Source organism: Fundulus heteroclitus, chromosome 11 (assembly GCF_011125445.2).
Source record: "Fundulus heteroclitus isolate FHET01 chromosome 11, MU-UCD_Fhet_4.1, whole genome shotgun sequence".
NCBI classification, from domain to species: domain Eukaryota; kingdom Metazoa; phylum Chordata; class Actinopteri; order Cyprinodontiformes; family Fundulidae; genus Fundulus; species Fundulus heteroclitus.
The window spans coordinates 3,520,328-3,535,875 of NC_046371.1; the positions used below are offsets into that span (position 1 = coordinate 3,520,328).

A 15,548-nucleotide genomic window follows, 5' to 3' on the forward strand; every position below is an offset into this window, starting at 1 on the left:
CCCGCTGTAGACGCTGACGCCTCCCGCTCCACACCTGATCTAAATAAACTGTTAAACTTGAACGGTTTGTCTGCCTCGAATTCTGGGTCCACCAGTTCTGAGCCTAACAGAGCCTCCCATTGGATAATAACTGCGTGGGCAATTATGTTTCAGCTGGAAACCAGTTATTTAACATCAACTGGTGGAATGAGTTGCTTCTCATTTCTTAAACAACCATGTGGAACGACACATCCGTGGTCGTTGAAAAGATGTCGGTCTGTTTCAGAAGGGTCAGATCGTCGGCACGCATCAAGCAGAGAAAACATCCAAGAAGATTACAGAAACCACCAGAATTGGGTTAAGAACTGTCCAACGCATTATTAAAACCTGGAAGGATAGTGTGGGTGGAAAACAGTCCTGGATGATCGTAATGATCACTGAAATGTTTGGTGAAATCAAATTGAAGAAAAACCACAGCAGAACTCTGGGTTATGTTTAAAAGTGAAAGTAGGAACATTTCTACACACACAATAGAAAGGAGCTCAGGAGATTGGGACTGAACAGCTGTGTAGCCTTAAGAAAAACAATAATCAGTGATGCTAACCGGGGAAAAAGGCTTCAGTTTGCCTGGGAGCATAACGATTGGACTCTGGAGCAATGGAAGGTCATCTGGTCTGATGAGTCCAGATTTACCTGATCCAGATTGATGGAGCATCAGGGTGAGAAGAGAGGCGAGTGAAGTGGTTTACCCATCATGCTTAGCGCCTCCTTTACCTGCCTGTGGGGGCGGCGCTATGATCTGGGGTTGCTGCAGTTGGTCAGGTCTGGTTCAGCAACATTATGAGCTCAGAGAATGAGGTCAGCTGACTACTGAATATACTGAACGACCCAGTTATTCCATCTATAGATGTTTTCTTCCCCGACGGCACGGACACATTCCAAGACGACAACGCCAGGATTCATCGGGTTTGAATTGTGAAAGAGTGGTTCAGGGAGCAGGACACATAATTTTTACACATGGATCGGCCTCCAGAGTCCAGATCTTAGAGAATCTGTGGGATGTGCTGGAGAAGCTTTAAACAGCAGGCACACTCTACCATAATACATTTATTTAGAAGCACATTTCAAAACACACAAAGGGCACTTTACAAATGAAGAATAAAAACAGCAACAATAAAACAACTAAAACATCATCAATCAAAGTTAAACTCACAGAGAGTCTTGAAGAGGTGTGTATTGACTTTGGATTTAAACAGATGTACAGTGTCAATATCTCTCAAAGGTACTGAGGCGAAAGAAGGGAACAGAGGGATGGGTTGAGGAGGAAGATCTGAGGGAGCGCGAGGCTGAGATGACATGAAGGAGATCAGATAAGTAATGAGGGACGAGGTCCTGGATGACCTTGAATGTAAAGAGAAGAATTTTGAATTAAAAAAAAAACAGGGATGATGTGATGAAATGATGATGCAGCTGTCATGATTCGAGCAGCTGAGTTCTGGACCAGCGAGAGACCAAACAGAAGGAAGTTGCAATGATTAATACGGTAAGTGACAAGACCGAGGCAGAGTGAGGGGAAAGGGAAGGACGTGGGCGTTTAATATTGCACAGATGGAAATATGCAGACCGAGTGATATTATTGACTTGAGACGTGAAAGATAGAGAGCTGTCAAGGATGACACCCAGACTCTTTACCTGAGGTGAGAGGAGACCTGTGGAGCTTTAATTTTAGGAAATTGGTAGTAAACCAAGATTGTACTTCAGACAAACAGATGGCGAGGGAGGAAGGTGGAAGCACAGAGTTAGACTTCCTCGATAGGTAGAGCTGGGTGTAGCGATGAAACTGAATGTTAAACTCACGGAAAATATTGCTACGGGGAAGAAGATGTATGATGAAGAGCAGAGGTCCAGGGACAGAACCCTGAGGTACACCAGAAGTTACAGGGGAGGGACAGGAACAGAATGACTTGAGTTGCACAGACTGTCCAACACCATCATCAATGCAAGATCTTAGTGAAAAACAAATGCAACATTGGGTGGAAATACATCTCATGACATTGCAGAAGCTTATCGAAACAACGCCACAGTGAATGCGTGCTGTAATCTAAGCTAAAGGCGGTCCAACAAAATATTAGCGGGTGTGACCTTTTTCTTTTTTTTTGTGCGGACCTTTTTTTGGCCCCTAAAATAAGATAATTAGGTGTACTGCACCTGAAATAAGATGATGGAGACGAGTTGTTCCTATTTTAGGTGCAGAAATCTTATTCCATTGGCAAATCATCTTATTTACCTGCTCAAATCAAGGATAAATACAGTAATTTCAACAAAAGTTTAGTTATTTTTAGTTCCGTTTTTGCGCTGTGAGAGTTCTGTCAGATGGAGCATAACCCAAACCCAGCCTAAAAAAAGATTGAAAAGCAAATAATACAACTTTTAAAAGTGTCCGAAAATTATAGGTAGAAAGTGAAGTTGAAATGTAGGTAATGGACTCACTTTTTTGTCCAAATAAAAGACAAGCTGCAGTAGTCTAGACACCAGCTGTCAATGTTTAATGGACGCAAAACTAAACTCAAAACTCATGTTGCAGTAATTCAGGCTAGATTTGACAAAACCCTGGATTACTGTTTAGCTGGTGATACATAATATATAATATAAGATTATATAAGGAATACAAACAAGGCACAAATAAAACACAACTGACAACAGAACCCTGTGGAACTCCCTGCTGTAAGAGTAACCGAAGAATATTTAAAGTTTGATTTTGCAAAACAAATATTTCTAAATCATAAATATGAGTTTAAAGTTATACCAAACATGCCTTAGTGTCAAAGACTGTGGATTGTCCTGCAGCCCTGCAAAACAAGTCATTAGAGACTCAAAGAAGACATGATTTAGAAGATATAACTACAAAAAAAAACAGAAAATATAGACTGAAATTTGTCCAAGATGTTGTGCAACCACCCTTTGAAGAGTTTTAGTGATAAAAGGAAGTTCAGATATACAGTAGGCCTCTAACTGAAAGAAATCTGCTCATTTAGAAAAAATGAGATGCTTGAAAATTGTTAACCGTTAGTAAATCAGTGGTCTAGTAGCATAAAAGAGATCGGGCTCAGTGAGTTCTTCTTCAGGTGAAGCTCCACCTGGCCCACAGCAGCAGCAGCGTAGCCGTATACACGGCCAACACCAGCAGGTAAAGGCGGAACAGCAGGCGATCGAGCCTCAAGCAGAGCGAAAGCCATTGGGCCTGAGCTGAAGACTCGCTGTCGTCCTGGGAAAAAGCCGTGCGAAGGGAAACCAGCTCCTGGAGCAGCCACTCCAGTCCAGAGGGAGCATCCGGGACGTCGTTCAGGGACAGGAGATCCTCCTCCATGGAGCTTTCAACCTCATAATCTATGGAAAAATGAGAAGAGAAAAGTTGAAAAAGCTGGGAACTAAGGAGTGAATGCAAAAACAGGCGAGGAACCAAAATGAACGCAGAGAACGGCAGGAATCTTCTTCCCCAGAGCAGCAGAACATTTCTCAGGTGTTTGTTGACTTTGCTGTTATTTCTTTCAGTAAAGACATAAAGGTTTCAGGTATCTCTGGCGTCCCGCTGACAGGTGATCATCTTTCAGGCTTATTGCTTACCTCCAGTGGCGTTGATGTTGTCGAGGGTTTTGATGGAGGTCAAAGCGCTCTCTGAGAGGCTGTGGCCAGCCGAGCCGTATTTGTCCAGCAGGCAGGCAGACAGTGACATTTGCTTGACCTCCTCCTCGCTGTGATGGAGCAGCTTCACCACCAGTATCGACTTGGTGAGGCTGAGCATCAGCATGGCCATGCACACCACGAAGAACACACCTGAGAGGAGATCGGGTCAGAACAGCTCCCTGTTATTTCACCCGGAGGAGAAATTATTCCACAGAGCCGGAGACGAGAGTTACAGGTTTCCTGCTTCACTAGAACGTCTCCGTCAGACCCAACCTGAACCCTCTGACTGCTTAAACTTAAAATCAAAGCAGATCTTTACAGCTTCTGGCATTAAAACTGGAAAAATGTCTTAATCTCTTGATTTTGAAAACATCGTTTTGCTTAAATTTTCCTTTTTACGTTTTTCTAGCGTACAGCTCCAAGCTTCAAAACAGTAAAATTAGAATTTCATACACACATAATTTCCTTTCATTGCACCTCTCGAAAATCAGTTTTTGCAATAATTTATATCTCAAAATGATCTTTGTTTTAAGCATTTTGCCTATGTTTTCATTGTTTGGAAATAAATACTCTTGATCCATTTGGCCGTTGTATTTCTTTATTTTTCCTTTATTTTTAATAAAGATGGTAATTTCATATACTTGTACTGCATCTATTTTTATATTCCTATTTTATGAATTCCTTGTTTTTTGGGTAATTGTTATGTTGAAATGTTGCATTAATTATTTTTTTTAAATAACTCTTTAAATGTTGTGGTGTTTGCTTCATTTTTTTCTGTTTTGTCTTGTTTCATTTTAACACTTTTGTCACACAAACGTTTTTTTCTTGTCATTTGGTCTTTTTTAGTTTGTTCCTTATTGCTGATGAATTTCTGAAAATACTTTTTTCAAATATTCTGTGGTTGTATGTTTAAAGTTTTTGTTCTTCATTCTTCATTTTTGTGTAATAATACTTCCAGTTAGTACTTTTGTCCTTTCTTTGTGTTCCCGTAATTTTGAAATCTTTTTTCTCTGTTTATTTGTTTTATGCAGTTCTACTTTGATGTTACAGCATCCATTGCTTTTTATCATCTCTCGTTCATCCTGTGTCTTTTCTACATATTTATACATTTCTATATTTACTAAAGTTTCATCTTGGCTGCGAAATGGATGTTTAATTTTTTTTTTATTCTTCAGAAAATATTTGCATTTCTCGTTCAGCATCGGATTTTTTTTTCTGTTTTATTATTCACATTTATAATAACAATGCTTTTAAAAACAGTACTTCAAGGCTAATATGCTTTAAAACGTTTAGATTTCCTACTTAAGACATCTTTTTGAGAACTAAAGCTATTTGGGATTTCAAGATTAGTATTTCTGTTTATGAAGATTAAAAAAAAATAACACAGCTGAATCAGAAACTCTGATTTAAACTTTCTCCAAATTTCCATGGAAGATAGGCTGTTTTTGTCAACGTGAGAAGTCACGTACCGATGAGAGGAGTCCTGACAGCAGTGGCGGGCAGTTCATCCATCAGGTTGACCCTGAAGACGGTGTAGCCCAGCAGAATGCTGATCTTAAAGGCAATTCTTGTCCCGCTGTTCAGAGGCAGGTAGAAGCTCACCACGTCCACCAACATGAGGAAGATGCTGGGGATAAGGAGGCCGACCACGTACAGCAGGGGGCGTCTGCGGATCAGCAGCTGGGCAACACATACAGTAAGAGCAGCTGAGTTAGGAGCTGGTTAGACTGACACTAGAGAGACGAGCTCCATGTTCTCAGTCATCCCCATAAACAAACAGCAACGTCCATCACTGTCTTAGAATGCAAAGAATGCAAAAAGGCTAAATTACAATTACACACTAGAAAAAGCTGTTCCTTCGTAACAGCAGTGAGAACGCTAATCTGCAGAATGATTTGAGGAGAAGATGCAGAAGATCCACGCAGAAGAGAAAAAATAGCTGAAAAACATTGAAGAATTTGAAGAATTTGAAGTAATTTGAAGTAATTTGTAGTAGTAGTAGTATCAGTAGCGGTAGTATCAGTAGTAGTATCAGTAGTAGTAGTATTAGTAGTAGTAGTAATAGTGGTAGTATCAGTTTTTAACGAATTTGAAGGAATTTGAATAATTTGAAGGAATTTGTAGTAGTAGTAGTAGTAGTATCAGTAGTACTACTAGTAGTAGAAGTTGTATTAGTAGTAGTAATAGTAGTAGTATCAGTAAGAGTTGTTGTAGTAGCAGTAGCAGCAGTAGTATCATTAGTAGTAGTAGTAGTAGTAGTAGTAGTAGTAGTAGTATCAGTAGTAGTATCAGTAGAAGTATCAGGTAGGAAGTAGTAGTAGTAGTATCAGTAAGTAGTAGGACGTAGTATTCACTTTAACAACTTTATTGGGGGGAAAAAGTAGTAGTTGTAGTAGTATCAGTAGAAGTAGTAGTAGTAGTAGTAGTATCAGTAGTAGTAGGAGTAGTAGTAGTAGTAGTAGTATCAGTAGTAGTATCAGTAGAAGTAGTAGTAGTAGTAGTAGTATCAGTAGTAGTAGGAGTAGTATCACATTAACAATTTATTGGGGGAAAAAAGTAGTAGTTGTAGTAGTATCAGTAGAAGTAGTAGTAGTAGTAGTATCAGTAGTAGTAGAAGTAGTAGTAGTAGTAGTAGTATCAGTAGTAGTATCAGTAGAAGTAGTAGTAGTAGTAGTAGTAGTAGTAGTAGTAGTAGTATCAGTAGTAGTAGGAGTGGTAGTAGTAGTAGTAGTAGCAGTAGTAGTATCAGTAGAAGTAGTAGTAGTAGTAGTAGTAGTAGTATCAGTAGTAGTAGGAGTAGTATCACATTAACAATTTATTGGGGGAAAAAAGCACTAGTTTATTAAAAAGTGTTTCACCAACAAGGTTTCATTGGAAAACTGTAAGTTAAAAAACCACAACAAAAAGTTAAGTTACTTAATACAGCCACATATTCTCATCATTAGGAAAAAACTGAAACCACAAAATAAGCACTTCTAAATTCATTATTTAGGAATCAACCTGGTTAATAAGGAGCTGGTTATCTAGGCAGCTTTGCATTCTCCTGGCTGCTCTGTGTTCATTAATAACTGTAGTTGGTTAAGGAAGATTATAGTTAGACCCAGAGAGCAGAACATGAGAATCTGATAAATACAGCCTGCCTGTCTGAGGAAGATCTGTTCAAACAGTCGTTAGAGGAGCTGCTGTACTCATAATCTCTCCTGCTGTCCTAATCAAAGTTTAAAAAAATGAGCATTTGATTTTACAGTGGAGTTTCCAAACCAGCGGACTTTAAAACCGACTCAATTGTCGCTCTGCAAAAAAAAACTCCTCCACAGCGACTGATTGCTGTGAACGCTTAATAAAGGAGTTGCTGCCTGGGGGCACATTAGGATTAGGGGACACTCACTTTTACAGATATTTGATGATCTGAAACATTTAAATGTGCCCCCAAAAAAAGGGTAAAAACAGATCAAAGGGACCCATTTTTTTCATGTGAGCTATATATATATATATATATATACACACACATGTGTGGAAAGCTGCCACCAGCCCTACAATATCTCAGTGAGCCATGAAATGCTCCATTACTGAGAAGCCTTCGTTCTTTGAGCTGAATAAACAGCAGCCCTCCCTGCTCTCCACCTGCAATGGGCTATGGAGCCATTTTGCTCCCAACTAACAAGAGGTCCATTGATCAGGCAGCCACTGAGACAGTCTCATTATGGTTGCTCACCCTGCCCTGTCTATCAGCTTCTCTCTCCATCCGTCTCGTCGCCTGCCAGAAGCAGCCGCCGCCTCATCATTTGGAATTAGCTCCGTTGCTCAATCCGTGAAGGTCGCAGCCAATTGCTTCACGCTTTTACACTTCTACACGCTTTTAAAGGGCCGACACATGCGAGGGCCGCGCTTTATTACAACGAGCAGTCGCAAGTCGTGTCGGTGCCGTTACTCCCTCTGTTGTTCCAGACAATATGCAATAACCGCCAACATTAGGACCAGATTAAATAAGATTACTTTTTTTATGTGAACCACTTTATTGTCTTCCTTTATAATTACTTTAATAAAAAAAAAGCGTCTCCTCGGGGTGAAAAACAACGAAGATGCGTGTCTGCGTACATTGAACTGGATCTGAGCGTAGTCAGCGTCGTCTTGGCGGATCTGCCAGTACTGGGAAGGGATGGCCAGCAGCTCCCATTCTCCATCATTCATGAACTCCCTCTTATCGTTAGCTATGGCCTCTGCACTCCTCCACAGAGCCAGGTCGATTTCCTTCACTGCCGAGAGAGAGAGAGATAAAACAGGGAGGAAAATAAAAACCAGGCACGGGAAGATGGAAACCTAACAACATTTATTTTCTGCATTGTGTTTTTTGCTATTGTTGCACAGGGTGAGAAAGAGCCTGCGTGTTTAGATAAGCTTCGATTTGACATCTCGGGGTGTTACAAGCAAACATCGATGCTTCAAGGTACAGTTTATTTATAAAGCATCTTCTCAGGGCATTTTTAAACAGAAAATTGGAGAAAGCAGCACCTAAAATGTTCCCTAGTGGACTCTGTGCAGTCTTTGCAGTACAGTGCTCACTTAAACAGGATCCTTATTTGCTTTCTGTTGCTTTTTGGACGCCTTCTCCAGGTCATGCCCTCATTTCCTGCCTACATGATCCCATTTCATCCCTTCCGGTTTGTGTCTGTAAACGAATCATTTGGTGTCCATGTACTTAATCGCTGGTGTATCAGTTTTTCTTTCTGCCGCAGAACTAAAAACACACGGTCACATGTTTAAAATTACATTTGAGAAGATAAAAATGACGCAAACTATGACCCACAACAACAGTGATGTTCAGTGATGATCTGATGTAAAACACGTGGTTTCCCACATGTTTGATTGGGTGGAAACAGGCGGGAAATGCGCGGAAATCACCAGATAAAACGTGTGTTACAGAGAGCAAACACAAAGTTCCCGTGTGCAAAATTACACGCCAAATCGCATGTGGTGTCTCACACCACTTGTTCCACGCATGGCAACGCGTGGTGAAACGTGTGGCAGTCCACGCTCATTTCACATGTGCAATTTGGATCACACTGGAACATGTGAACCATGTGTTTTAGCACACGTGCAGACGGTACCGTGTTATAACATGTGAGACACACGTGAAGATCATATCACAGCAACATGGAACATCTGCTTTCTAGCATGTGTTTCACATGTGCTCTATGTTGCAAACATGTTTTTCACATGTTAAAACCTTGTTGGTTTTTTTTGGAACATGAGAAAATATCTGAACTTGATGCATTTATGCATCTCCAGCGGTGGGACACGCCCTGGACAGGTCGCCAGTCCATCACAGGACAAACTACGTCTCACAATCACCTAAAGCAGGGATCTGCAACCCGTGGCTTCAGAGCCGCATGTGGTTCTTTAATTCAATTCAATTTTATTTATACAGCACCAATTCATGAAACATGTCATCTCTTTACACCTTCAGTTTTGGCTCTTAAAAACTTAGAGCAAAAATGCAGGGGGTCAATGTTTCTAAATGTAAAGGTAATTTAAAATTCTGAGCTTTAGGATGCATTTAGTTCTGCAATATATGCATAACATTTCCAGAAAGAAAGAAACTAATGGTGTATAGAATATTTTACCATAGATAAATGAAGTATCTTTTTGTCAATAGGTTGCAAACAACCTGCTTTTTCATCAGTTTGATGTCATTTGCTATAAAAATCTAATGTCCTATTGAAAAAAAATGTGTTAAACCTAAACATAAAAATACTGTTGGTGTAAATAATAAAAAACTGTTGATCTTTTCTACAACAAATTTTCTATAGTATACTATAAAACCAAGCTCCTGTTTCAAAGAGATGTGTAACTTTTGTGGCTCTAAACAACATTTGTTTAGCTGTACTGAGGGCATAAATGGCTCTGCGGTTGTAAAGGTTGCTGACTCCTGACCTAGAGTCCCACCTAAGAGCAATTTATAGAGACTTATTAACCTAACATTCATGTTTTTGGACTGTGGGAGGAAGCCGGAGTACCCAGAGAGTACCCACGCATGCACAGGGAGAACATGCAATCCATGCAGGAAGGACTGCCAGACAACACCAGGGTGCAGCCCTCACATCAACATTGAAGTTGAAAGTGAATGCTTTGTGCATAAAACTTTGGGAACTGTCTTCTTTATAATGTTATTTGACTGATTTACTGATTTCAGTGTCCTTGCATGGAAGATCTTTTATCTTCCTGTCCTATAACAACTAATTCAGCGGTCTGTTGACTCCGTAAACAAGCCCAGAACCCCGGGGAGGCGAACCTGAGTGGAGCCAGCTGCGGAAGGTGAGGCTGCAGTTCTGCTTGTCAAAAGGAAAGGCGTACATCTCCAGGCTGCAGGCCAGCACCGCCTGGATGGGCCGGTAGTTCTTCACAGCGCCAGAGGAGTTGACATAAACGTAGGGGATCGGTGGGGACTTTCCCTCTTCCATACTGAGAAAATGCATGAAACAGAGCAATTAATCTCAACTCCAGTTTAAGCTTTATTGTTGCCCTGTTAGTGCAACGTGTTGCTCCTGCTGCAGCTTATTTAGGCTGAGAGCTCCCTGCACACGGCCATCAGACAGCTTAAAGACTATATTATCTTTTATTTTATGTCTGGACGTGAAAATATTATCACTACTGAGTTTGTTGTTGAATAATGTAGATCACTGCAGGGACTAAATAAAGAAATAAATCATCACTTCAACGCAACACAGATACAGATATACATAATCATTTAAATATAAATTCAAAAGAGATTTTAAAAAGGAAGCAGAATATATTAAATGTGGGCGATATTTAAAAAAATACAAAGTAAATTAATACCAGAATCTTTGATCAAAATTCAAAGTAGTTGCAAATCGAAATAAAGCTTCGCTGCAAAACTAGACAATTAGAATAATAAAGGGTTTTTAAGATAAATAATTATATATGCTTACATTAGTATATAACATTTAATTATTTTATTTTATTTTATGAAATACATGATTTAAGCATTACAATAATTAACAATAAATCCAATGTATTCTATGCAAGTACTCCCAGTTTTATTTAAATAGTTAAATTGTGTTTATATAAATAATTAATGATAGCACTTCCGGCCTAGATACAATTTTAGCAAGAAAACTATTTTATATCCTATCCTATACACTCTGAAGAATATTTAAATTTAATCAAAAGGTTTAAGGTTGTTGACATTAATTATAAAAGTTTACAAACACAAAATCAGGCTTTTATCTTTGCTTTTTTTTCCTTAATATTAGAACAAAGAAACGCTAACATATGTTAAAATGCTCCTAATTTGCACTATTCCTTCCATTCTAATTCAGTGCCATGTTTTTATTTTTTTTTTTTTGTTTTGTTTTTTTTTTTGCAGCTAATCATTATTTTAAGCGTTCAGTAAAGTGAAATTTCTTTATAAATGTAGCATTTTAAATGAATACTAGGCTTCAGTTCTGGACATTAGAGTCATGCTGTTTGTTTTAATCACTAAAGATGAGGAGCAGAGGTGAACAAAGAGAAAATCCATCTCACAATTCGGCGACGATGATATCAGGAACCCAAATAGCATCAGAGGACAGCGAGAGCTCAGTGATACCATCAAAGTCCTCTGGGTCCCAAACAAGGAACTCATCCCTCCAGATCTGAAAACAGCAGAAGAAGTCAGGCTTGGTCTAAAGGCAGGAAAAGCCTTTGACTTAAAGCGAACAATGAGAAACTAATTAAACAGCTGAGAGAACGCCTACCTGTCTGTACCAAATGCTTGTGGTGATGCTCTGAGTCTTTCCATCCTGGAAAACAGAAACAATTTGTGATTGTAATTATAGATTCATTAATTTAAAGTTAGACCTGTTAAAAAAATATTTAAAATAAAGCACTATAGCAACTGGCTTTGATTGACAGGCAGCCTGTCCAGGGTGTAACCCACCTCTCAACCAATGACTATTGGAAATAGGTGGGATGTATGGAACTTGTTACCTTCAGAAGGGATTTGGACATCATTTATTAATTATTAAATCTAGGTGGCAGTGCACATAACATCCGTTACTTTCCTTACAGAACTTACAGGTAACTTATACTTAAGTTATATGCTGTTTTAAAGAAATCAAGTGTTACTTTTACAGAACTTACATGTAATGCTATAGAGCTTCTAGATGACATTCAGTGAACTTTTCATGTTACTGTTAAAGAGGTAAACGGTTACTTTCTTGAATTTACAGGTTTTTTTTTTTTTAGAACTGATGATTACTTTTGAAGAATTTTCAGGTTACTTAGTTTAAAACAACATTTATACTATTATAACAGAGTCCACAGATTACTTTGTGAGACTTGATGGTTACTTGCTCGTTCCTGAAGCTGAACCTACATGGTATGTTAAAGAACTTAAACTTATAACTTGCTTTCGAGAATTAACAGGTCCTATTTACTCAACTTAGAAGACATTTTGCAAAACTAAAAAAATTATTTTTTCAAGAATTCGCTTGTCACTTAAAATTTTCAGGTCACTTAAAATTTTCAGGTTACTTTCCAAAACTTGCAAACTTTCCAGATTACTATTACAAAATTTTCAGGCGACTTTGTAGAACATACTGCTTGTTTTTCTAGAACTCCCGGGTTATTTTTACTTCAATTAAATGTTACTTCGCTGAACTTTCGTATTAAATTATATTTTTATTTCCAAAACCTCCTGATTGCGTTTATTGAACTTTGAGGTTACTTTTGCTTGACTTTCAAGAACCTACAGGCTGGTGTAATAGAACCCACAAGTTTATTTGTCGAACAAAAATCCATAGGTTACTTGTACTTTAGGTTACTTCAACTTCAATTTACAGGTACTTACAGATTATTTTTGCAGAACTTTTATGATTGTTCCTGAAACTAAGATATTAATTTCCAGTACTTACAGGTTACTTTCTGGAACTTACTCATTATTTTTAGTCTAGAACATAATAGAACCTTCTAGAAATTACAGGTTTCTTTCTCTGAACTTTCAGGTCATTTCTACAAGACATAAAACTTATTTACTGGAATTTGCATGTTATTTTTACTATATTCATCAATAAATCCTGATGAATCCAATCAATTACTTTGACTACAGGCATGTCTTAAAGACTTCAAAACCTGGAAATTTCCTGCTTTAAATTCTGACAAGACAGAAGCTGTCATCTTCGGAATATCGCCAAAATTAGAAATATTATGTCCAGAAGTGATGCTGAAGAACTAGTCCATGCATTTGTCTACGTCTCACATATGATGCCCTTAATAATAAAGCTCCATCATATATCAGAGCTCTGATTACCCCGTATGTTCCTAACAGAGCATTTCGCTCTCAGACTGCAGGTCTGCTGGTGGTTCCTAGAGTCTCTAAAAGTAGAATGGGAGGCAGATCCTTTAGCTATCAGGCTCCTCTCCTGTGGTACCAACTCCCAGTTTTGGTTCGTGAGGCAGACACCCCGTCTACTTTTAAGACTAATCTTAAAACTTTCCTTTCTGACAAAGCTTCTAGTCAGAGTGGCTCATGTTACTCTGAGCTACCTCTATAGTTGTGCTGTGATAGGCTTAGGCTGCTGGAGGACATCAGGGTCTATTTATCTCACTCTGCTGAGTTCTCCTACTGCTCTCCAATCTGCATTGTTTGTTGTTATTTCATCTTTTAACTTTTTGTTCTCTGTCATTTTTCTTTTCATAGAAGGTACACCTGGTCTGGTGTTCTGTTAGCTGTGACATCATCAGGGGAGGCAGATCGACCTCTATTACCATCTACCATAGAAAGTACTCCTGGGTCAATGTGAGCTTCTGTGCTTTCTGTGTCTCTGCTCTGTCTTCTCTAACATAGAAAGTACTCCTGGGTCAATGTGAGCTTCTGTGCTTCCTGTGTCTCTGCTCTGTCTTCTCTAAGCCCCAGTGGGTGGAGGCAGATGAGCGTTCACACTGAGCCTGGTTCTGGTTCTGCTGGAGGTTCTCCTCCCTGTTAAAGGGGAGTTTTCCTCTCCACTGTCGCTTCATGCATGCTCAGTATGAGGGATTGCTGCAAAGCCATCAACAATGCAGACGACTGTCCACTGTGGCTCTACGCTCTTTCAGGAGGAGTGAATGCTGCTTGGAGAGACTTGATGCAACCTGCTGGGTTTCCTTAGAGACGAAACTTTCTCACCAACCTGGAGGATCTGATGGAGTCTGACTTTGGAAAGAGCCTTGAGATGATATGATGTTAATTGGTGCTATATAAATAAAATTGAAAGGAATTTAATTTAATTTAATAAGTACTGGTCAGCCAGAAAAGAAAATACTTCATTAATCAGGGAGCGACCTAAGTTCAACCTGTTGAAGCTGACGTACCACATCGAGGACAGACTGCAGTATGAGGTCTATGTGGACCGTTGTGGTGCTGGTCCAGTTATGAACAGGTCGAACCCCGCAGTCATATTTCCTCAGGAGGGTTCTGGTCAGCTGGTTCAGAGTGGATCTCTTTGGCTTCTCTAGCACACATTCGGCCAGATAAACTGTAAAATAAAAGCAGATAACTAAGCAAAGGAACCTGACAGCTAATAGAAATATTTGTCCATGTTATTTGTAAATCTGTTGGTGACTTTGATTTGATTTGACTTCAATTAAGATATTCTTGCAGACTTCATGCATGCACAAACAAAAACAAAAAAAACAATCAAGATGATGATGCTAAAACATATTATAAAACTAATTTACTTATGTGTTTCTGTAGCTTTAGGCTAAATAATATGAAGTAATATGGACTATTCTGTGTAGTTGCCTAATGTTTTTTTTATTTTTGTTTGAAATATTGATCAGTCACTCTTATTATAATACAAGTAAATCCAAGACCAGGGTGTACTTTTAAAGAAATTACTTGTAACTCCTTGAAAACAAACAGCTTATTTTATGAGGCAAAATACAGGCGGTTCCACACAACAGCTTGAAAGTTGTGACACATAATATTATTTATAGGATGCTATTTCAGTACTAAGCTCAGCCAAAAGGGAGCAGTTTAATATTTCCTGGTTTTCCCGTCTGTTTACATCACCCAGTGCTTACTGCTTACTACTACAACCACAATGTGACTGTTTAAGGGTACAACATAAAGGGGAGAATCTTTACACTTTCTGTGTAGAAGCTCTGCATCTAAAATCTAACCAATAGATACTCCCTTTTACAGGTTTATACCTGCAAATTGTAATTTCTCTGATCTTAAAATAGAGTCTTACCTGAGGAAATCAACACGATCCAAACCAGGGACGTCATGTGAAAACCAGCCATCCAGACGTCAGATTTTATCCAGGAGTCACATCCAAATGTTTGCTCTGTTAACAGCAGAAATATCCGCTGTTTGAGCAAATAAGTTCAGCCGTGGTGGAACTGAGTGACGGGCAGGAACAACGAGCAGGATCGTGCAGACATTTTGATTTGGGCTCGTATTGATTTCCCCCAGCGCCGGTAAGATGATACAGATGATAAGGGGAACCTGCAGAGGAGAAAAAGCTCCAGGTTTGCTTTGCGCCGGTCCAGTACCTCGGAGGCTTAAAGGACACGGCTGCAAATTAATTCAAGAAGTTATAACTAAAGGATGAGTCGAACACAAAACTGATTAAGTGGACCAGTTAAACAAACGAATCACCAGTGCAACCGTTTTAGACCTTTAGCTTTACCCTAAAGATCTAGCCCATGGCACTGTGTTAAATATTCTGTTACCAGAAGATTTTAAGGAAATGTCAGGATGTTGTTGAAGCTTAAAAACAACATTGTGAAATTTAAGAATAGGCTTCCGTCTCTAAATTGCCTTTTGGAGTGCATTCACTCTTTCAATCTTTTAATATAGCTCCTACATGTTGTCTATTTAGGTATGTAGGTTCTATTTAAGG

General features: G+C 39.0%; 1 protein-coding gene across 1 annotated transcript; it reads right to left on the reverse strand.

Annotated features, from left to right (window-relative positions):
* Positions 1 to 2,936: 2,936 nt before the first annotated feature.
* On the reverse strand, positions 2,937 to 15,132 carry htr3b (5-hydroxytryptamine (serotonin) receptor 3B). Its single transcript, XM_021318550.2, has 9 exons — positions 14,895 to 15,132; positions 14,014 to 14,177; positions 11,421 to 11,465; positions 11,209 to 11,318; positions 9,956 to 10,125; positions 7,762 to 7,919; positions 5,133 to 5,343; positions 3,604 to 3,813; positions 2,937 to 3,366 (listed from the first exon to the last, which is right to left on the reverse strand). The coding sequence occupies exons 1-9, from the start codon at positions 14,944 to 14,946 to the stop codon at positions 3,101 to 3,103; spliced, it is 1,386 nt and encodes a 461-aa protein (XP_021174225.2). The 5' UTR covers positions 14,947 to 15,132; the 3' UTR covers positions 2,937 to 3,100.
* Positions 15,133 to 15,548: the final 416 nt, after the last annotated feature.

Coding starts and splice junctions, on each gene's coding strand:
- htr3b (XM_021318550.2), bottom strand. CDS start 14,946: ATGGCTGGTTTTCACATGACGTCCCTGGTTTGGATCGTGTTGATTTCC. Junction 14,178..14,894: donor GATCGTGTTGATTTCCTCAG/GTAAGACTCTAT, acceptor TTTATTTTACAG/TTTATCTGGCCGAATGTGTG. Junction 7,920..9,955: donor CCGCAGCTGGCTCCACTCAG/GTTCGCCTCCCC, acceptor CTCTCTCGGCAG/TGAAGGAAATCGACCTGGCT.